This window comes from Mauremys mutica, chromosome 6, assembly GCF_020497125.1.
Source record: "Mauremys mutica isolate MM-2020 ecotype Southern chromosome 6, ASM2049712v1, whole genome shotgun sequence".
NCBI lineage: Eukaryota > Metazoa > Chordata > Testudines > Geoemydidae > Mauremys > Mauremys mutica.
In genome coordinates, this window is record NC_059077.1 from 114189875 (window position 1) to 114212406 (window position 22532).

The 22532-nt window shown below is 42.6% G+C and overlaps 1 protein-coding gene across 1 annotated transcript in view; it reads right to left on the bottom strand.

Annotated features, from left to right (window-relative positions):
* MUSK (muscle associated receptor tyrosine kinase) overlaps window positions 1–22011 on the bottom strand; it is an 84515-nt gene extending 62504 nt beyond the window's left edge. Inside the window, exons 1-5 of the mRNA XM_045021632.1 lie at window positions 21918–22011; window positions 17158–17284; window positions 9534–9685; window positions 4775–4902; window positions 4026–4167 (exon numbers count right to left, since the gene is read on the bottom strand). Of these exons, the coding sequence (XP_044877567.1) occupies window positions 4026–4167; window positions 4775–4902; window positions 9534–9685; window positions 17158–17284; window positions 21918–21996 (628 nt within the window). The 5' untranslated portion in view covers window positions 21997–22011. The remainder of the gene's footprint in view (window positions 1–4025; window positions 4168–4774; window positions 4903–9533; window positions 9686–17157; window positions 17285–21917) is intronic.
* Between the last annotated feature and the right edge of the window lie 521 nt (window positions 22012–22532).

Here is a 22532-nt window from a genome sequence, read left to right on the forward strand (position 1 = left end):
TCTTACATAAGCTCCAATGGACTGCAGTGAATGCACCCAAATGACCTAGTTGAGGACTGATTGCCTGCACCATGCCATTTTAGATTATTATTCACCTGGAGCTATTTTAAAATTGTGACATCTGAGGAAAATACTAAAAATAGTGACAACTAGTGTGTGTGCCAGGCCATAAATCAGTCTACTGAATCCTTGAGGGGGTGTGGTCTAGGCACACGCAAACTCTTGTTAAAGTTTGCTGGAGTTACACCCAAACACTGGAAGGAGAAACAGACTCTTATACACTGCAGGATTTTTACTTTCAGATTTTGCCTGAAATAGGGTTGCCAGGTGCTCGGTTTTCAACCGGAATGCCTAGTCGAAAAGGGACCCTGGCGGCCGATGCTGACTGGGCCAGTAAAAGTCTGGTCGGCAGCACAGCAGGGCTAAGGCAGGCTCCCTGCCTACCTTGGCTCCACGCAGCTCCCGGAAGCAGCGGCACGTCCGCCCTCTGGCTCCTATGCGTAGGGGCAGTCAGGGGGCTATGCGCGCTGCCCCTGCCCCAAGCGCCAGCTCTGCAGCTCCCATTGGGTGGGAAACACGGCCACTGGGAGCTTTGGGGGTGGCACCTGCAGACAGGGCAGCGCACAGAGCTGCCTGGACCACACCTCTGCCTAGGAGCCAGAGTAGGGACATGCTGCTGCTTCCGGGAGCTGCTTGAGGTAAGTGCTGCCCGAAGCCTACACCTCTGAGCCCCTCCTGTGCCCCAACCCCCTTCTCCAGCCCTCTTCCCCCTCCTGCCCTCTGAATCCCTCAGCCCTAGACCGGAGCCCCCTCCTGCACACAAAACCCCTCATCCCCCACCCCATCCCAGAGCCCGCACCCACAGCCAGAGCCCTCACACCTCCCGTGCCCCAACCCCCTTCCCCAGCCCTGATCCCCCTCCCACACCCTGAACCCCTCAGTCCCAGCCCAGAGCACTCTCCTGCACTCCAAAGCTCTCATCCCCAGCTCTACCCTAGAGCCCACACCCCCAGCCGGAGCCTCCACTCCATCTGCACCCCAACCCCCTGCCCCAGCCCTGATCCCCCTCCTGCATTCTGAACCCCTCAGCCCCAGCCCCTCCTGCGCCCCAAATCCCTCATTCCCAGCCCCACTCCAGAGGTCACACACCCCCAACCAGAGCCCTCACCCCCCCCCACACACACACACCCCAAATCCCTGCCACAGCCCGGTGAAAATGAGAGCATGAATGAGGGTGGGGAGAGGGAGTGACTGGGGGGGTGGAATGAGCAGGGGCGTGGTCTAGGGGAAGGGGTGGGGCAAGGGCTGGACCTCAGAGGAGGGGTGGGGCACGGGTGTTTGGTTTTGTCCAAGTAGTAAGCTGGCAACCCTAGCCTGAAATGAGGTATATTATATGGGTACCTAGTCAGAAGAACCAAAGCAAGAATAGTGAACAGCATTACTTTGTTTAGTATAACATACATTAATGGAATACGAAGGAATAGTTTGTGCATGTGCACTGAGCTTTCATTAATTAAATAAGCATTCATTTTTCTTGTTTTAGAGAATGGATGCATGCAGAGTTCTTTGCAATGTGATTTTGTTGATTAATTCTCCACTGGTTGAATTAACAGGCACAAAACAAAATACTAATCCAAGCACCCCAAATTTTGATGCAGTTCCAGCCCGGATTCAGACTCTGCAGTCGGATCCTATGGTCCTGGAGCTTTAAAATTTAAAACAGTCTGGTCCTGCTCTGTAGGGGAAGTTCACTGTGTTCCTGGAATCAATTAACTCTTCATAGGACCTCACGGACTTCATCTCTACAATGGGCCCAAACCAAACAGACCCAAACACTAGAGAAATTTAGACCTAGATCCAAACATGTTGGGTGGCCACATGTCTGTAATGGTTTCAGACCAAACCCCCAGATATGAACCCTGCAGCAGTCTGGATCTCTAGTTATAACAAAACAAGTTTATCTCTGATTCAGTGTTCTGCAAGATCTTCTGATATACAAGCAACTGGTCCAGTGAAATATTAAAGGGACTGAAAAATCACGATATTACAAATGTGTTTGCTAAGCAAACAACAAACCTATATTAACTTGTAATTCAGTGCAATGGACCACATCCTGCTCCAAATAAAGTCAGTGGGAGTTTGGGAGTAGGATTGCACCCTATATATGGGAAAATGTCATGATAAGGCTAAATATAGCCTGCCCTGATGAAAACCATGATATAGCCTGCACTGATCAAAACCATGCAGCACCAAAACTAGAGTTACTGGGAAAATGGACGGCCCCTTTGCAGCACGGGGGTTCCATTCAGAATGGGAAATGCAGATTGGCTCATCCATTGAATTAATCCTTCCTCCACCGCTGACTACCATAAAGCACTGCTCGACATAACTTTCGTTATAATATCCAAGAAATCAGAATGTTTGCTCTCAGCACGCTGAAATTGGTGATAATTTATACCAGAGGGAAAACACCCTGTATATGAGTAACTAAACACCACAAACAAAATCAATCCGGTGTCCAATTGAGCAGGAGGAAAATATACAAAGAACTGTTCCTTGAAGAGAACTGTTCTGTATTCCTGAAGACTCGACCAATTCAAATAAAAAACAGGGGGAAAGGATGGAAATGGCAGTAATAATAATCATGCTGCAATCCTCTATAGTAAGTTCAGAAGCAATGCTGCAACATTTTGAACTGACAGCTCTGAGTGAGCACTTTCCAGCAGCCTGCTTTCTGGAATCAATCTGGAGCTCCCACATTCCCCACCAATGGCCAAGCTCGAAAGATATAGGGTAGAACCACAGTGAGGCTTTACAAACCAACACATGGGAATGGCTAAGCAAAGAAAAGGGAGATACATCAATTACCTATTTCTCTGTAAGGCAAAGCCTGTAGTCTTTACATAGCCAAAATTCCCACTGAAGTCAAAAGGTCTGCAGGAGGTGGCCCTCATAAACCATCACTTTCACCATCAGCAAGCAATGGAAAAACATACTTGCTCGTGTCATAAACAGATAGTTAAGGGTTAAGGTTTTTTTTCTACCTGTAAAGGGTTAACAAGCAGTACCTGTGGACACCTGACCAGAGGACCAATCAGGGACAAGATAATTTCAAATCCCTGTGGAGGGAAGTTTTTTTTTCTGTTCTTTGTTTTAGAGAGTCTCTCTTGGGAATTAAGAGAGTCCAGACATCTTAATCAAGTCCTCCCAGGTTTCTGCAATAAATTCTTCTATTCAAGCTAGTGAGTATTAGCAAGGAACTAGTATTCTTATACTTTTATTTCTGTATTTGCAATTCTGTGTTTTGCTAGAGAATTCCTTTAATTCGGTACTGTTATTGCTTTTACTGAGAAAGAAGGGAGGGGGAATTCTCTCCAGAGATTGATAAGTTTAGACCCTGTGTATTGTTCCATCTTGGTTACAGAGACAGTGACTTTCTTTTTTATTCTTTAATAAATTCTTTTCTATTAAGGACTTGGTTGGTCTTTCCTTGGGTGGATTCTCAGGGAAAGGAGAGGAGGGAGGTATCCCTCTGTAGTTGGATCCCGGTATCTCTCCTAGGAAAAGGGAGGGGGGAGGAAGCAGGGGGGAATGGTTTATTTCTCCTGGGTGTAAGAACTCCATGGATTTGGGGCTCTTGGGATCCCCAAGGATTTTGGGGAAGGACTGTGTCCCAATACACGTACCTTATTGGGTGGTGGCAGCTTTACCAGATCTAAACTAGGATTTTAGTTTAGAAGAAGGATTCATGCAGGTCCCCATATTGGAACCCAACAGCTCTAAGTGGGGGTGAGACCTATGACAGCTCGTTTGTGTTTCCTTTGCTTTTCCTTCACTCATGGGCACAGAGCCAATGCTCTCAACCCGCGTTTTACTTTGCTTGCCCTTCTCTAGGCTTTTGCACCCCCTTTAACATATGCTTTTGAATCACAAAATGTAGGTCCCGTTTATTTAACTGGAAATTGGATCGTGTATATCTGGAAAGATCTTTAAATGCTGATAGTCTGGGTCTGAGGGTCACTCACCTTCCACATCCATTGTGACGGGTTTCGAATAGGCTGTGCCCAGGCTGTTCTTTGCTAGACAGCGATAATGTCCTGCATCTTCTCTTTGAACATTATGGATCCTTAGACTCCCTGATTCCAGAACAGCAATCCGAGCATTTTCCTGCCAGAGATGGGAAGGTGGGAGTTGGGAAATGGAAAAATGAATGTACTTTGACTTGTTGCGTCAAACAATTTAGAAACTTTTATTTACAAACCTAGAGCCTCCTACAGGATTTGTTAAGTGAATTCCAAAACACCTTTTAACGGTGCTAGAAGTAAATGTTCACCTTTGAACAAGACTTATTTGTACAGTCCTATGAATTAAGGAATTTAGAGCTGGAGCCTCCAGTCCAGTAAGTTCAGTTCGTACTGTTCAAGCCATTCACGCACCCAATTTTTTACAAATAAGTGAATAATAACTTCAAAAGCCTTGTGAATGAATATCTGCAAAGCAGATCAGTATGTTTTATTCACAATTATATTCACAAACTCTTTTGGGGCTATATTAGTTCAGATCTACTATCAATTAAAAAATGAGAGAGAGAAATTCAGAAAAAAAATTCTATACAGGTAGAATTACCCCTAAACAAAAATCTTGTTTTGACATTTTCTACATGACATCTGTGTCTCTTTAAATGCTTCTCTGATAGAATTTACAAATACTTGGACTGATTATGTCATCATATTTTTAGCATGCAAGTGATATTTTAATTTCATTCCCTACTCACCTTTAGAACAGTTTCTCCCTTGATCCAAGAGACAGAAGGTTTGGGATTCCCCATGGTAGTGCAAGGAAGAACAGCCTTTAATCCTTCTATTATTTTTACATTTACAGGAGGACGAGTTATTTTAGGTTCTAAAACAAAAAAGGCCAAAATTAAATCTGAACAGCAGACGAGACACGGTTCAGATACACTCAATACTATTCTTTATGATCAAAAATCCTCTGTTTGCATCTCTGTACAAAGTCTGTATTGCTGTCACCACAGCCCAGCCCTCAAAGGTATTTAGGTGCTTAAAATCTTAGAAGATCTGGGCCTAAATGACAGAAGAACCAAGAGAGTTCTTGATAGGCCATGTAATTCCATTGAAAGAAATAATTATAAATGATATCTACACCCTAAAATGTTAAATTCAGGTAAATGACACCAAATCAGATACCCTAATATAAATTATTCATTTTCAGTAAGAGTGACATTTGACACTGATCTGAATTAGTCAGATCTTGGGCAGAGATCCAGATAGCAATCTCTCCCAAGCTCAAGAATATTTATCTTCAGGGTTTTTGCTTTGTCCATTGTAAAGAGAGCATTTTACTGTGAAAGTTTGGATCTAGATTCAGACTTCCTCAGTTTTTAGATCAGGTCCGTCTATAATCCAAGAAGAAGGGTGTATGACAGGAGTATTAACATTGGGATAATCTGAGCAGGCCCGCTGATGAGGGGGGGGCAAAGGGGGCAATTGCCCGCCCTCACTCCGCGCTGATCCTGGAAGCAGCCGGAACGGCCCTACAGCCCCTGGAGTGGGCAGGGGGTCTCCGTTGCACTGCCCCCGCCCCAAGCGCCAACTCCGCTGCTCACATTGGCCAGGAACTGCGGCTAATGGGAGCTGCGGGGGCAGTGCTTGCGGGGGCAGTGTGTGGAGACCTCCTGGGCCCCCCGCCTAGGAGCCGCTGTCAGAGGGGTGTACCGGTCACTTTCGGGAACCGCCTGAGGTAAGCACCCGCACCCCCTCCCACACTCAAACTCCCTCTCAGAGCCCAACCCCTCACCCAACACACACCCAAACTCCCTCCCAGAGCCCACACTCCAACCCCCTGCCCCAGCCTGGTGAAAGTAAGTGAGGGTGGGGGACAGCGAGCAACAGAGGGAGGGGGGATGGAGTGATCAGGGTGTGGGGCCTCAGAGAAGGGGCAGGATGGGGCGGGGCAGGGGTGGGGCAAGGGTTTTCGCAGTTAGACAGTTAGCAACCCTACTGGGCAGGCATGTGGAAGCCCTGGCTGTGCCGGAAGTGCACCCAGCAGCGCAGCCGGCAGCTTGCTGGGCACCAGTCAGCACAGGCGCAGCACTGCCCAAATGTCAGGCGGACTGCGTCTGTGAGGCCGTGGCTTGTGTGTGCGTGGGGGCCCATTGACTGTTCTCCCCTGGGGCCCGGAATTGCTGTCGGCGGGCCTGATAAAACCCAGAGCAACTGAAAGATGAACTTGGGTAAATTTAGATTTGTGTTCCTGGAAGGTAAATTCAACCTTGGAAACGTTAAGTTTTGAAAAAAAATCTTAGTGTCAGTTTTTCTAAAACATTTAAGGTTTTGTCTTCCATGTTCTCTGGGGGGGGGGTTATTTAATTCTAAATAAGCAATAACATGGTTTCAAAGATATTTATTTTCTCATACTGGCTATAATCCACTGCCAATGGACGTCAAAGGAAACTCTCCCATTGATGTCAATAGGCCCTGGATTAGACCAACAGTTAGCAAACCTGAAGCCCAGTTTTGCAACTATCCCACACCTAAAACTCCTGTTAATGTTAATGTGTTGTCTGCATGCAGAGAGTCTTCAGGATCCAGCCCATTAACTCTCACATGCCCATTCATACTTGTGTATGTACTAGCAGTTACGAATCTAGCTTCTGATTTTGCAAACACGTAACTCACTGTAAGCATCTGAGTATTCCCACTACGTTCAACACGGCTATTCAGGTGTATAAGTATTCGCAGGAACCAGGCCCTGGTTATGAAGAAGGGACAACTGCCTATATAGAGCAATGCTCAAGACTTTTTGAGATTGTGGATAAGAAAGTCTGTCCTCACGTAGTACGATGCTCTGAAATAAATCTGGTTACTAAAATACAAGGGAAGATTATGTTTAAAGGATCAGCACTTGAAGGACCGATGCACGGCATTGCTAAGAGGGGCTACTTTATTGCTTTACAAAGGGTTTTTTTTATCCCTCACATAAAGGCAGGTTCTGCTCCTCTTACTCATGTGGAGTAGTACCTCACTACACAAATAGCCACTTAGATTGCAGCACGGGCATAGTGCCACTCAAGGTGAACAAGGGTGGGAGAATAAGGCCGCACTGAATAAATCAGGGCCAGATCCTTAAGGTTATTTAGTTAATCTCCGAAATTCCATTGAAATCAAGTGAAGTTAAGTCCCTGTGAGATTCTGGGCTATGCTGTGCTCAGACAGCATATAGTACTCAAACGGAACATACTTGGGAGTGCCATATAATTATCTTGTGGAACTCAGGGCTGAAGGATATTCAGCCCCATGTATACCAATGGCATTAATAAGCTAATGCTAACATTAAATAATAAGACAAATGAGACCATAGTAAATTCAGAAAGGAGGATGTGCTTATGGAAGTGTGGCTGGCTGCCCCTGCATGGATGCCCTTGTGAGGGACAGCAAAGATGGGAGTACTTTGTCTTCCCTCCAAGCATGCCGACACCGGAGGTAGCCAAACTATATCCCCAGCGTGCCCTTGAGTGCTGGAGTGTTTGGCTAGTAAAGGTTTGTCATCTTAAAGGGCTCTGAGGCCCCCGTGGCACACAGAGGCAGTGACAGGGAGAATGCATGCTGTGCCTTTCTCCGTGAGTACCACCGCTCAGTGGGCTCCTTCCCAGTTCTCCCTCTCTGTGTACTGCTGTGCTTGGGCAAAATGCTTTAGCCAAAGTGTGCTTCTCACTGCAAGAGCCAATATGCGGCCCTGTATGAATAAGAATAGCATCGCAGTTACAATAGTTAGACACACTGTCTGTTGCAAGGGCTATCAATCTTTGTGCTTCAGGGCATACACTGATCTCCCAATGGGGTCAGGAAGACATTTTCACAGCACTGCACAGTTAGGTTTATTATGAAGGTTTTATACCTTCCTCTTCTAAAGCATCGGGTAGCGGACACTTAGTGGAAGGACTCTTGGCCTATTAGGTGTGAGGGTGTGTCTGATCCTATACATAAAGCAAGAACAGGAAATTGAAGAATATGACTGTATGTCGTATAGCCTCTCCTGAGGCTTCACTAGGTGTCATGTCTGGGTCTCATTCTCACATTTACGTAATTATTTTTAATAGCAGTGGGTGGGTTTCCTACGAGGTGATTAACCAGTTGGGATTTCACCTCGTGGTGCCTGGTTTGCATCTAACCAACATATTTTTTTCAAAAATAAAAGATAGTGACTTGGACTGAAACTCCTTTGGGCACTATTCGATACATATTTCAAGGCCTCTAAATCTTGTTGGGTCGGTTTGGCCGTATTCTGCTTAGAAAAGTCACCAAATTCATCTAACTTGGGGACTGGAGTAGTTCCTGGTGGTGAACATGACTAACTGTAGCAAGACTCTATGATTCACAGCAAACACTGCCTCATGCATACAGACTCTTCCTTCCAATCTCTTTTCTCCTCTAGGCTGCAGGTTTCTCGCCTAGCTAAAGATTTGGTCCATGACTTTTTTTTATCTGATATCGTCCCTTCAGACTAGAACATTGCAGGCACAATCGTTCCATGAGTACAATATATTTCAGGTATTTACTGTAATAAGCTGCTTCAGATTTTTTTGTCAGTGGGATGTGGCAAAATGTGAATGCACATGCTGGTAGGAAGGGAAATGATAAACAAGTCCCAGCCTACTGGTTAACACAAAAGTTGGTGAAATGGGGGCAGCTGCTTGGATTTCTTTGAAGTCAGTTTTAAAAAAAAATCTAACCTGCCGCCGTGGGGGCTGGGGAATGGTGGGTTATGCCATTCAGTGGGGAATAGGGGCACTCCAGTCCCTATACAGTGCGTGGAAAGACTGTCATCACATTGCTGTTGTGTTGGGGAGATGCACCACAGTGGTAGGGGCATCATTCCCTCCACTGGGGATGGATCTTAAGACTAATAGTCCTCTGCAAGTTCCTAGACGAGCTCCACAGTGAAAATGTCAGCCTGGGGGGAGGGATAGCCTTTTTGATCTGTGAAACATTAGAACAGTCTTCCATGGTTGTCAGTCAGGAAAGATAAACCTACCCTACCTCACGGTTCTGAGAGTCACAGGGAACATAACATGGAAATTTCCTTTGATGCTTGAAGCTTGATCAGCTAATTGTTTTTCTCTCACATTTCCTGTCCAGGTACTCTAAGGACTTCTTTTATTTTCTGTCAAGAAATAGCTGGGGAACTCATTAGGGATTGGATGGTCAGAACAAAGAACATGGTCAACGCATATGCATAAGCAAAGACCCAAACATGGTCACTTGTATGCAAGAAACATTATCTACATTTGCCAGATGTAGAAAACCCATGCAAACCCAGAGGTGTGCGTACAGATATGCAAAAATAGAAAGGGCATCATGTGTAAATTGTCTGTATTGTGCAAAGAAAAGTGGTTTTTTTCAAATAGCAGCAGAATGGAGTCTTAAGTGTCTGTTAGATTAATTAATTAATGGAGAGATCAGCTTTTATCATCCACTCAGTTTAATTGCTTTGAAAGGGCTCCTCCCACTTACTCATTTTCACCTGTAAAGCCCCACAGCTTCTTGCAGGCACTCCAACTCCATTGTCAGCTGAGCAGCAGTATACTCCATCATCGCTGTCCTCTACGCTGCGAATGGTCAGAAGCTGCCCATTCTCTTGTATGCTGTATCGTGTATCAAACAGCCTGCAGGATACAGTGACGTGCTGGTAAGAGTGCAAGGTGTACAGTATAAATCTGAACTCATTCTAAGTCATCTAACCCACTTTAGACGGTCTAACACCGTGAGACAAAGCTAAACTTTGTCTCACGGTTCCTAAAATGGTGAAACATCTGAATGTAATGATACAGTACCAATTTAGTGGCCGTTCTGAACACTCTTCTGTCTAATCTGCAGTATTTATATAATGTCAATCACTGTGAAATATAGGTGTTGAGTATCTAGGACTATTATCCTGAAAAGGGATATACAAGCACAGAACCTTGCATCCACCTGAATCTCCAGTAGTCTTCACCAGACGGAGACATATTTTGAGGTGCATTTGACTTCGATGAGGATTTGTCTGTATAAAACCCACACCTGGTTGAAAAATTTTCATCACAACTTTTTTTGGACAAACAATGTCTTTTCAACTAAATGGAAATTTTTGTGAAACAATTTGTTTGTTTTGTCAAAAATGTTCAGGTTTTGAGCAAGAAAAAGCCAAGCAACCAAACGGTTTCTGGCATCCAAAACCGTTTTTATTTTGTTTTGAACCAGAAAAAAAAAATATGGTAATTTTTCATGGGACATTTTTTTTACCGTCCATCTCTAATAAAGACTATAATACCTGAATGTGGTTATAACTTAAATGACAGCAAGATCTGGCCCACCGACCTAAGAGAAGGAAAGAAAATTCCTAAGGACACCACACAGCTGTGAAGATTTCCATGTTTTGGAAGGATGAAGTGGCCTGCTAGACTAAGTACTGTGTAGCAATGAAAAATTCCTAGGGGAGAGGAAGGGGCTGTTTTGTGGTTTTCCTTGCAAAACTGGAAAATATAACAAACTTTGCAATCATTTTAATGGTGCAAGTTTTCTCCGGCTTGCATCCAATATCCTATTTCCATCAGTTTGAGTTTTACATCTGTGACCTTTTACAACTGCGTTCATGAAAATAGCCTTTTGCTTCTGACAAATGTTACTGAAATCAGGGATTCTTCTGCCAAGCAGGTTCAATCCCCCAAAGCCTTATTTGCCCTGTTTTCTTTTAGTGGTAAAACATTTTGCATCATGTCTAAATTCACCATGTAAGATTCTATAGACTCAGCTTTCCAAAGTGAAGTTAGATACCTCTAAACCAGGGGGGGGCAAACTACGGCCCGCAGACCAGATCCAGCCCCTCAGGGCTTTGGATCTGGCCTGCGGGATTTCCCGCACCCCTCCTGCACCCCGACCCCCTGCCCTGAGCCCCCTCATACACCCTGCACTGCTCCTGCGCCCTGAGCCCCCTCGTACAGCCCGCACCCCTCCTGCACACCAACCCCCTTCCCTGAGCGCCCACCACACCCTGCACCCCTCCTCTGCCCCAATCCCTTGCCCTGAACCCCTTCCTCCACACCCCAACCCCCTGCCCTGACCCTGCATACAATTTCCCCTCCCAGATGTGGCCCTCGGCCCAAAAAGTTTGCCCACCCCTGCTCTAAACCCACCTTTAAGCATAAGGAGCCATATCTGCTCTCAATTACACCTGTGTAAATCCAGACTAACTCTGCTGAAGTGAATGAAGCCCAGGAGTGAACTTTGCACCCCACTGAAGGCAGTGGGAGTTTTATGATAGATTTCAAAGGGATCAAGATTTGATCCTCGGTTTGTAGCTGTGTAAGAGCCTGATCTTACTGATGTCACTGTAAGCGTTGCCATTTATTGCAATAGGTTCAGGATAAGAATCTAAATGGGAGCAAAATATAAACCAAGATTACCAGTAGCATGAAGGAGACACAATTGAGATGGTTGTCACTGCAAATATAATATAATTATAATTAATTAGGGCTGTCAAGCGACTAAAAAAATTAAACTATTAGTCGTGCGATTAAAAAAATTAATCGTCATTAATCGCACTGTTAAACAAGAATAGAATACCCTTTATTTAAATATTTTTGAATGTTTTCTACATTTTCAAATATATTGATTTCAATTACAACACAGAATACAAAGTGTGCAGTGATCAGTATATTTATTTTTATTACAAATATTTGCACTGTAAAAAACAAAAGAAATGGAATATTTCAATTCACCTAATACAAGTACTGTAATGCAATCTCTTTATCATGAAAGTTGAACTTACAAATGTAGAATTATGTACAAAAAACCTTGCATTTAAAATAAGAATGTAAAACTTTAGAACCTACAAGTCCATTCAGTCCTACTTCAGCCAATTGCTCAGACAAACAAGTTTGGTTACAATTTGCAGGAGATAATGCTGCCCACGTCTTGTTTACAATGTCACCTGAAAGTGAGAACAGGCGTTCGCATGGCACTGTTGTAGCCGGAGTCAGAAGATATTTACGTGCCAGATGTGCTAAAGATTCATGTCACTTTATCCTTCAATCACCATTCCAAAATATATGCGTCCGTGCTGATGATGGGTTCTGCTCGATAATGATCCAAAGCAGAGCGGACCAACGCATATTCATTTTCATCATCTGAGTCAGATGCCACCAGCAGAAGGTTGATTTTCTTTTTTGGTGGTTCATATTCTGCAGTTTCTGCATCAGAGTGTTGCTTTTTTAAGACATTTGAAAGCATTCTCCACACCTTGTCCCTCTCAGATTCTGGAAGGCACTTCAGATTCTTAAACCTTGAGTCGAGTGTTATAGCTATCTTTAGCTATATTGGTACTGTGACAAAGTACTGTCCTTGACTCCGTGGGTCCTGCGTTTCCTGGCGGATTTTGCTAGCCTCAGCGGCTCACTGTGACCCTCCACGTAGCCCTTCTCTCTCTAAAGGCAAGGGTCACAGCTTACTGAGCCGTTTTCATCATAAGCCAACAAGGGAGATGAGGAGAAGCAACCTTCCCTTGCACAGTCTCTGATGTCTCCCAATCTCAGTGATTAATCACGGGGGTGGGGGGGAGAGCCCGGGCCCACCCTCTACTCCAGGCTCCAGCCCAGGGACTAAAATTAGCAGCTATGGTAGCTGACTTTTTGGAAATAGGACATGTACAATTCCCTGGGCCACTTCCCCACAGCAGCCCCCACTCAATATCTCCTTCACCCTTACCTTAGGGCCTCCTTCCTTGCACCTGATATGGATTTATACTGCTTCATTCCTCCAACAGCACAGCTCCCTCCTATAGCTCCTGACACCCATGCCTCACTGACTAACTGAGAGGCTTTTAACTAATTCAAGCCAGCCCTTGATTGGCTTCAGGTGTCCCAATCAACCTAGCTATCTCCACTGCCTTCTAGAAGGATCTTAATTGGCCCCAGGTATCTTGATTAACCTGGAGCAACTGCCATTTGTTACCATGGTACCAGGGATTTGTTTAGCCTGGGGCTAACAAACCTGTTCCTCACTCCTTTACTGTAGCCATCTGGCCTTGCCCCATCACAGTACCTTCTTTGTGTTTTATCAAATCTGCAGTGAAAGTGTTCTTAAAACGAATGTGCTGGGTCATCATCTGAGACTGCTATAACATGAAATATATGGCAGAATTTGGGTAAAACTGAACAGGAGGCACACAATCCTCCCCCAAGGAGTTCAGTCACAAATTGAATTAACACATTATTTTTTTAATGAGCATCATCAACATAGAAGCATGTCCTCTGGGATGGTGGCCGAAGCATGAAGGGGTAAATGAATGTTTAGCTTATCTGGCACGTAAATACCTTGCAACGCCGGCTACAAAAGTGCCAGGCAAATGCCTGTTCTCACTTTCAGGTGACATTGTAAGTAAGCAGTCAGCAGTATCTCCCATAAATGTAAACAAATTTGTTTGTCTTAGCAATTGGCTGAACAAGAAGTAGGCCTGAGTGGACTTGTAGGCTCTAAAGTTTTACATGGTTTTGTTTTTGAGTGCAGTTATGTAACAAAAAAAATCTACATTTGTAAGTTACACTTCCGATAAAGAGATGGCACTACAGTACTTGTATGAGGTGAATTGAAAAATACTCTTTCTTTTATCATTTTTACAGTGCAAATATTTGTAATAAAAATAATAATATAAAGTGAGCACTGTACACTTTGTAGTCTGTGTTGTAATGGAAATCAATATATTTGAAAATGTAGAAAAACATCCAAAAATATTTATTAAATGTCAATTGGTGTTCTATTGTTTAACAGTGCGATTAATCACGATTAATTTTTTTAATCACAGTTAATTTTTTTGAGTCAATTGCATGAGTTAACTGCAATTAATCAACAGCCCTAAATATAATATAATCATATGAATAAATAATATATGAATCATTTATTTTTGATAATTTTTCCTTTTACTGCATCTCTTATGGCTGTCACAGAACAATGGTACATCACAGATTTTTGTACTTATTTTTATTAATCACTCACAGAGTGCCATTAGTTCACATGATGCAGTACAGCCGGAGAGCTGTGTTGAGCAATTAAATCAAAACCTTATCGTGAGGGCTTAAAATCAGTGGGTCCAAGCTGCCCCCGTATGGGATGATACAGTACAAAGCAGAAAAAGAACAGAGTGATGCAGTCAATACAGATGCATTGTAGAAGAGGCGTGTGATTTAGTGTATATGTTTTGGAGACTGTGCCAGCCATAGTGGAAGATGTTATTAGGCTAAAGCAGTATTTTTCAAGGATAGCAATTTCATCAAACTAAGCTTTGCAGTATGATCTGTATGCTGGCCAGACACATGTCGTGAGTAGCTACACTTCAGTGGGTTTACTGAGAATTAGACATGTTACCAGAACTGACCTGGCAGCGTTATAAAACTATCTTGGCTGTCTGAGTACTAGGAAAGCTTCCACACTACTGCTTAGGTTGGACAATGAAACAGAAGGTGAGCAAATGGAAAGTTTTTATGCTCAGTTGTTCTGTGTAACCACATTTTAAATAAACCCATCTAGCACACACTGACATGTCATAACTGCCAGTACATGGTCTCAGGATGTCGATTAGTTGCCTTTCCTAGCTCTCCCTAGGAAAATGTAGGAGTTTACAAAGTAGGGTGAAAGATACAAACCCGAAATGGTGCTCAGGAAGGATGGTTTTATGGCTAAAGCACGGGAATAAGAGTCAGGAGATCTGGTTCTGTATGCCTGTTACTGACTTCCTCTGTCACGTAGGCCTAGATCCTCAAAGATATTTAGGCACCTAACTCCCATTTGAAATCAATTGAAGGCACCTAAATGCCTTTGAGGATGTGGGCGTTAGGCCCTAATTTTCAAGGACATGATTTTCAGAGGTGCTGAGTAGCCACAATGCCACTGGGTACTCAGCAGTACCTCTGATAATCAGGTCCCAGTTGTTGCAGAGCTAGCCTCTGATAATTAAGGCAATGTCTTTCAAAAACTTAACCTTACCTGCTCAGTGCTTCACCTTCCTTACATATAGAAAGGAAATAATGACACTTCCTTACCTCACAGGATTGCTGAGAGACTTAATTCAGTGCAGTTTGTAAAGCACATCCTGATTCTTGGAGTGAAAGTGCTCTAGAAGCACAGGGCATAGCTCTCCACTGCTTTTCACCTTGTATCATCATTTACACATGAGCAAGGGGAGCGGGAAAATATTACAAAATCAGAATGGGAGCGTTCTGCACTCACACAGGTGTAAACAACCACACAGGGTTATTCCTGTTATTCAGGATTCCAACCTACAACCTAGTCTGTAGAGTTTTCTGTTGGAGATGAGACCCCAAGTAGTGTCTGCATAGTTGAAGCTGATACTGCAGGTCCTAAAGCAAACATTTGTGGCTTTATATTGTGCTTTACAAATGTATTAGCTACCTTGAGTTAATCAGCCAGCAGCTAATTAAAGGTAGAAAACTCCACTATATATATATATCATACATTCGGTGACCCTAGAAAACAAGGGATACATAAGGAGCTGCATGCAATCTAATCTCATCAGTCCTTATTCCAGCATTGTTCCTGTTGAATTCAATTGTTTATATATTGTTTTGTTTTGAAGTTATCTGTCTCCCTAGTGTCCTTGAACCCTGGCAAGGGAAGAAGATTTCAAAAATAAAATAATATTTATTGCCTGTAACAATTAGACTCTGTGACATTTGATTTTTTTTAAAATCCATTGATTTGGTTCTTTTCCATTTAGCAAATATTTCTCCCTCCCTGTGTTTGGAATCTAGTTGAAATAGTTTCAGTTTATATAATGCCGTCTTCATGCCAAAACTTTGTATCCACAAGCCCTGACCATGAATGTCAGGACTGCTCTGGGGAAAGCTATTTTGTTTTTATGCTGCAGAAACACCATGAGAAGAACAAAGCAACCGATGTGCTTGGTCCTACAAAAATAGGCTTTTAGAGGTTTTTTTGGCCGTGGTGTAAAACAGGCATGCTCTGTCTAACGGGGAGCTAATATTTAATATCAAAGTGATACATCTTTTGGGAAGGTGATTTGGGTTATTGGAGAAGGAGATAGTGTACCACTTAGTGGGCTTGAAATGGGTCTGCTTTTCTGCATGCTCTCAGAGAAGGTACATGAACCTGTAAGGATTGGGGGTTGGGGGTGATGTGACCCCAGTCCTTATGTATAAATGGCATCCCACAAGCTGTTTCTTCCTTCAATGCTAGTTTTACTGATGGAGAAGGAACTAGAAGACAGGTGGTTTGATCTGGAGATTCCATCCATGAGGGTTTAGGCCCTTGTTCTGCATGCTGCTTAGCACAGAGTCTGGGACTTTAGTACAGTTCTTGCAGGATTGAGATTTGGGCTAAAGAGGACAGTTCTCCGACAGTCACTGAAGCATGAATTCTAAAATCTTGTGTGTGGATATACATATGAAGTTTTAAACAAATTGATAGGGCTTTTATTTAATATTCTAAAATGGTCGCACTAGTAGTCAAATCTGCCTGCAGTAATGACCTGTCTGGAGTCTTGTGAGTGTTTCTCAGAAGTCATCCTGGAGCAGACCCTGAGTAATGTACAAATCACACAATTAAAACAAGTCTCCCTTGTTATACAGAACAAAACGAAATTTCCCATCGCTGAAAGAGAAGCAAGGGAGGATCAAGAATGTGAAACAGAGAATGTAAAGGAATTTGCCTGATCCAAGGTTAAAAGTGGATGAACTATCTTTTACCTTTGCAAGAGATTGTCTGCAAAATGTAACCCTAGCAACAACAGTAATATTCCCTACCATCCTGAAATGAACAGTTTCCAAAGCACAGCACATCAGTACTTCTTTAGATGATGCTTTGGCAGGTAGTGAATAATGTGTGATGGTGAACAATACAAAGAAACCTTGTTTTAATCTATTACTTTGTTCACAAGGCAAGAATAATAATGCTTTGCTATTACAGGACATTTTCCATGCAAGGTTTCACAAAGTACTTTGCAAAACGCAAATAAATAAAGCCTTGCAACACTCACTTTCATCACAGAAATGTCATCCCTGTTCTGTAAATGGGTTTGATTCTAGACTAATCTGCATCCCCTTGAGCTGTCATAGTATTTCATACTTACCTGATGGGAATGTTGTTACGTGTCCAGGTAATCTCTGGCTCGGGGTAGGAGTCCACTACACACATGAATTTAGCGACCTCTTCTACTAGTGCGTCCACGGTTTCCAGAGGAGTGTTGATAAGGGGAGCTACAGAAAGAAGGGGCGAAAACATGCGATTTCAATCCTGGGTTTCTTCTGAGCAATGACTGCTAATTCATCAAACGCCTGTTGACTTCACAGGCACAAACCAATGGGACTCTGCTTCTGTGTAGGGCCGATGTAAGTGGGGTCACTTCCTGACCCCTTCCCTGGAATTCAGTAATTCTCTGACATGGAACTAGGCCACCCATAACCGGCCAGTGGGGCTGGCAATTCTCTGCGCCTCCAGCACTCGCAAGTCTGCACACTCTTCCAATACACACCGGGCCTCCTGCACTAGCACAGTTGAACTGAGGTTCCCATAGGCATTTATTTCCTGGTTTCTTTGTCATGTTTTTTTCTTAAACTCTCTAAGGGATCGACCATGAAGTTACCCCAAATCTGGTGTGATTCAAAGAGTCACAGTTCAGTCCCTGATTCCCCTTCCATGCCCAGTCAGCAGCAGTGGTTGGCATGTTGGGGAGCGGGGGGCAGATCCTGGGCTTTGCCCACTACCGGCCTACACAAGGGGACCTAGTGGCCCCAGCAGCAGCTGCTCATCTTTGCATGGACCAGCAATGCTGGATCTACGTGGCAATAAGGGGGCTCCTTGAGACCCCTGTGTGAGTGTGTAAGGCGATGCGCCACTGATGCCAAAAATGATCCTTGTCGTTAATGCAGACTGTTTCCGTTCTATTGCATTTCTTTATTTTAAAAAAAAATGTGTAATACTATTACTGGCATAGGGATAATTTATAAATGCACCTGAGGTACGGCAATACTACAGCCTGACCGACACACAACCTCTTGTTTCTTTTTCCTGAATCAGCTGGCGCCCAGTGTGATGCAGATAATAAATAACTATATCTTACATTTATTATCGGGCACCCATCATCAACTGAAATGCTGCTTTATCTTTGGAAAGGTATTTTCCCAGCCCCTTGGTAAAAGCTGAAGCATAGTTGGTAGAGCTCAAAAGGCACCTCTCATAATTATTTTCCATTCCCGTGGGGATCCCAGCAACCAAAGATACACAACCAGTAACTCTTAATGTATGACTGGTAGAGACACACATCCAGTACTTGGTACACTGGATTTCATTGACAGCTGTGCATATATTTGAACTAGCCATCTGCTTCTCTGTGAAATACTGCAGTGAACATGAAGGAGCAACAAGAGAAATCCCAGTGACCTTTAAACAGTACAAAGAAAATTACCTTGCCCATACATAACTTACTAAATAGACATACTGTGTTTACTGCAGAGATGTCTGGTACATTTTGATGTCTCTTGGTGGAAAAAATCTTGCCTGCACTATGTCTGCTTCCTCTCTAGCCAATACAATCAATCTGAAATATTCCTGAGCACTAAAATGCACCAAAAACATATGGCAATGTGAGGCACAAATGAGACATTTAGATGGTATAGTATTGAATTTGTGCCTGATTCTTTTCTCACTTACCTGGGTGTAACTTAGGACTCCATTGGTGTTATGGAGTCCAACTGGAATAAAATTGAGGAGAATCAGGCCCTTCATGCTAACTATACCTTTCAAGTTCATGTTATTGTACAAAGAACAGGAGTACTTGTGGCACCTTAAAGACTAACAAATTTGTTAGTCTTTAAGGTGCCGCAAGTACTCCTGTTCTTTTTACGGATACAGACTAACACGGCTGCTACTCTGAAACCTGTTATTGTACAGTATTTTTGAAAATTGCTACTAAAACATGTTTACGCTAATAAAATTTCTTTTCAGTATGACTGCAAACTGCTCATAGTGATCAGTAATTACATATATGTGAAAAACAAATCATAATTCTGCAGCTAAAAGAAACAAGATAGTTGCATCAGGTTATCACTGCTTTAAAGGATGCAGGATGTTTGTTTATTACTGCGTAAGAAGTCTCTTCCTCATTGTTCGCAAGTGTTACAGCTGGGGTAAAATCCTGGCCCCGTTGAGGTCAATGGGAGTTTTATCACTGATTTCAGTGAAGCCAGGATTTCACTCCAGGTCCTATTGAAAAAGACGTTAAGAAAATGATTGTATTGAAATGTTAGAAAACACACACCAGAGGCACTTTTTGAAGTCATTTACTGTTGCTAGTCCGTTTTCTGCCCTAAGTCTGTTCATTTTAAAGAGGTCTTCGTTATTTTGTGAATCAGATTTTATGGCTGGGTCCTATTATGGGATGGGTTGGTTGCAATGGCTTTCTTGTATGCGATATTTTAAATGATATTGCCATGCCTAGAGCTGTGGAAAGGTGCATTTTGATCTCAAGCTACTTTAATTAATGAATTAACTAAAATGCATACTGTATACTGCATACGGATTGTATTCATGAGATAAATGTAGCTATGTTAAGGGAGAATGGAGTAACAGCTGATCTACTGGATGTTTTATTGATAGTACTTTGCTCATCAGGCAAAACAAGATCCCCTAAGAATTAGGTAGTAAACAGATACAGTGGGCACAATTAAAGAGTTTTATTTTACATTTTTACTGGTGGATAAGTTACCATTGGCACTAGCACTATTCTGCTTTATGGGTCTAATCCAGCTCCCATTCAAATTACTGGCATAACTCTCAGGGCAGGATTAACCTCTATATGTATAGGGAATAGCCTCCAAACAACGAATATTTTACCTATCAGAAAAACAGTTAAAAGAAAGCTTGTTAACAGTGCCGTCTGTTGCTTTCTAAGTCTTTATAACAATAATGTTAATAACTGGGGGTATCCTGCACTTACCTTCCTATCTTTTTATTTTCCCATATTAAAATTTAATGTTGGGATAATAGAGAAGATTGAGAAAGCTTTATTTTCCTAGGATGAGAGAAAAGAAGGACACAGGTCCAAGAAGTACTTGGTGTGTTTGTGTGACACCGTAATTTGTGGGCCGTGCCACCATTTTGTTTCTGTCCAGAGAGAGATCCCCAAAATGGTAGTGACTGGTGCTTATTTAGAGATTGACATAAAAAAACTCCTGGTGTTGATGAGAACCAGTGCTTTCCCAGCCAGAAAATCACATCAAATCAAATGGTGTCCACATTGTCAATGTTTAAATTAATTGAGAAAAATGCACAGTACCTCATGCCTAGGTTTGAGAAACTGGCCAACACTTTTGTGTGCTGCAGCACACAGGTCAGTCAGGACTATGCTTCTGACATTTTTAGATAACATTACTTTAAATAGCATCATAAGACATATAACTTCTCCATCCTTAAGGCCATTCAGGTGCCATTTTCCTAGGCATCAAGGTAAGTTTAGGAAGTAGTAAAAGGATTCACAGTCAATATTAAAAGTTTCTAGTGTTCATTACTTACAGTGAGAAGATAGTGGACCGTGTTCTAGGTTCAGTCCATCAGTGAGTACTGGGTTGTTTATTTTTAAATTAAACTTTTTTAAGTGAACAAATGAAACAGAAAAATAAAATTTACCCCCATTCCAGCATTGTAGACTCTTGGAAATAGTGAAACTTCTCTAACTATGAACTGCTCTTGTGTGCATTTCTGACCATTGCTGGTCCAGCTTTGCTGCAAATCCTATCAAAGATATTATTTTGTAGTCTTTTCAGCACACTTGGTTGCATTCACATGTTCAGACTCGCTCATGAAACATGACAATTGACATGAACATGATGTTTAGCTTTCTTAAAAAGAAAATCCAGTGCAAATGTTTCATGAAAGGGCAGATGTCTCTTCATTGCATGATGGTATCAGAAAAATCATTTCTATCTCGTTTTGTTTTCTTGTCTCCACAGTCCTGCTACTATCTACCATCCTCTTCCCAAGCCTTATCTAGTGTTGCTGCCTTAATACAAAACCTTGGTGCCAATTTCCATGTCAACACTTTTTGAAAGCAAGCAAAACAGTCTCATCACTGGCTATAGGCATTCATCTTGACTTGGGCAGAGCTATTGGCATAATAGGTGACTAGCAGCTTCCTCTTGGGTTAAATTTCTTTTTCCAGAGACAGTGTAGTTTATGGTATATTTTGATCCAGTCCAAATAATCAATATGAAAAAATAAAAAAGTTACATTCACCTAGCTGACAGTTGGGTTCCCATATGGTAAATCTTCAGGTCCCATTACAATAAAGTTGCATTCGCATCTCACAGAATTTTCTGAACCAATTTTTAGAATCTCATATTGGCTACTTATTGTGGTGTGTGTGTGTGTATATACACGCATGCTGTAGGCATTTTATATATACACACGTATATGCATCATATATACAAATATGATGTATACATATACATACATAGACGCACCAGAATATCATATATCTTTCGATCCTAACACATAGTATACCCATCAGCAGCTAAGTCTTAGTAGCTTCCTTTGACATGACAAACACCCATCCTATGCAAACTGAACCCAAAGAACATCCTTGCCATTTACAGTGACACTAAGTGCTATCTGTAAATAAACACCCTTCAGCTTTAGGTAGAAATGCAGGATTATTTCATCATTATCCTCTAAAGACAATAAAGAAATGACCAGACTAGTGAAACTGAAAGCAGTGCATGTATAGAGTTTTCAGTAATGACACCAGGGTCCCGATTTACAAGCCTCACCCGTCCTTATAAAAACTCCTTAACCAGTCACAAAAGCTAAGAGAAGATGAAGGCTGTTTAAACAAACCTTTTGGAAGTTTTTCAGCTAAGCTGAAGGCCGCCAGGATGAAGATATGTACGAGTGGAATGTTCATTAAGTCTTTCATGGTTAATCCAGAATCATACAAGGCTCCTTTAGGCAAAGTGCACTGAGTTCCCTGCCAGTTTCATTTTAAACCATAGTTTGTTACAAAGTGCCTCAGTTAATGACTGTCTCTGCTGCGGAGTGTATGGGATCTAACTATAATCAGGAATTCTCAGACGTGGCTGCAGTGATGGACATGGCCAGCTGGTGTGCGTCCACTTAGGTCAGTATGAAAATGTGGGGCTCATGAAACAAGAGAAAGCAAATCCCTTTAGAATTCCTTTTGAGCAAAGAGAGTGGAATACAATGGCCGAATGCCTTTCCAAAACAATAACCTGACCCAGTACAGCACAAATTGCCAGCCTTTACCCCAGCCCAAGGTAAATACACTAGTAATACATATGTTTGTCATTGACACTGGATTTTCTTTCAACTTGGTCCTCTCTTTTTCTCCTCTCTCTCTTTTGTCATAATCCCTGGTGAGTAGCTGAAATATACCACCTGTTCAGAGAGCACTTTTCTTTTGCTTAGTATGTACATCTGCTAGAGCACGAGATG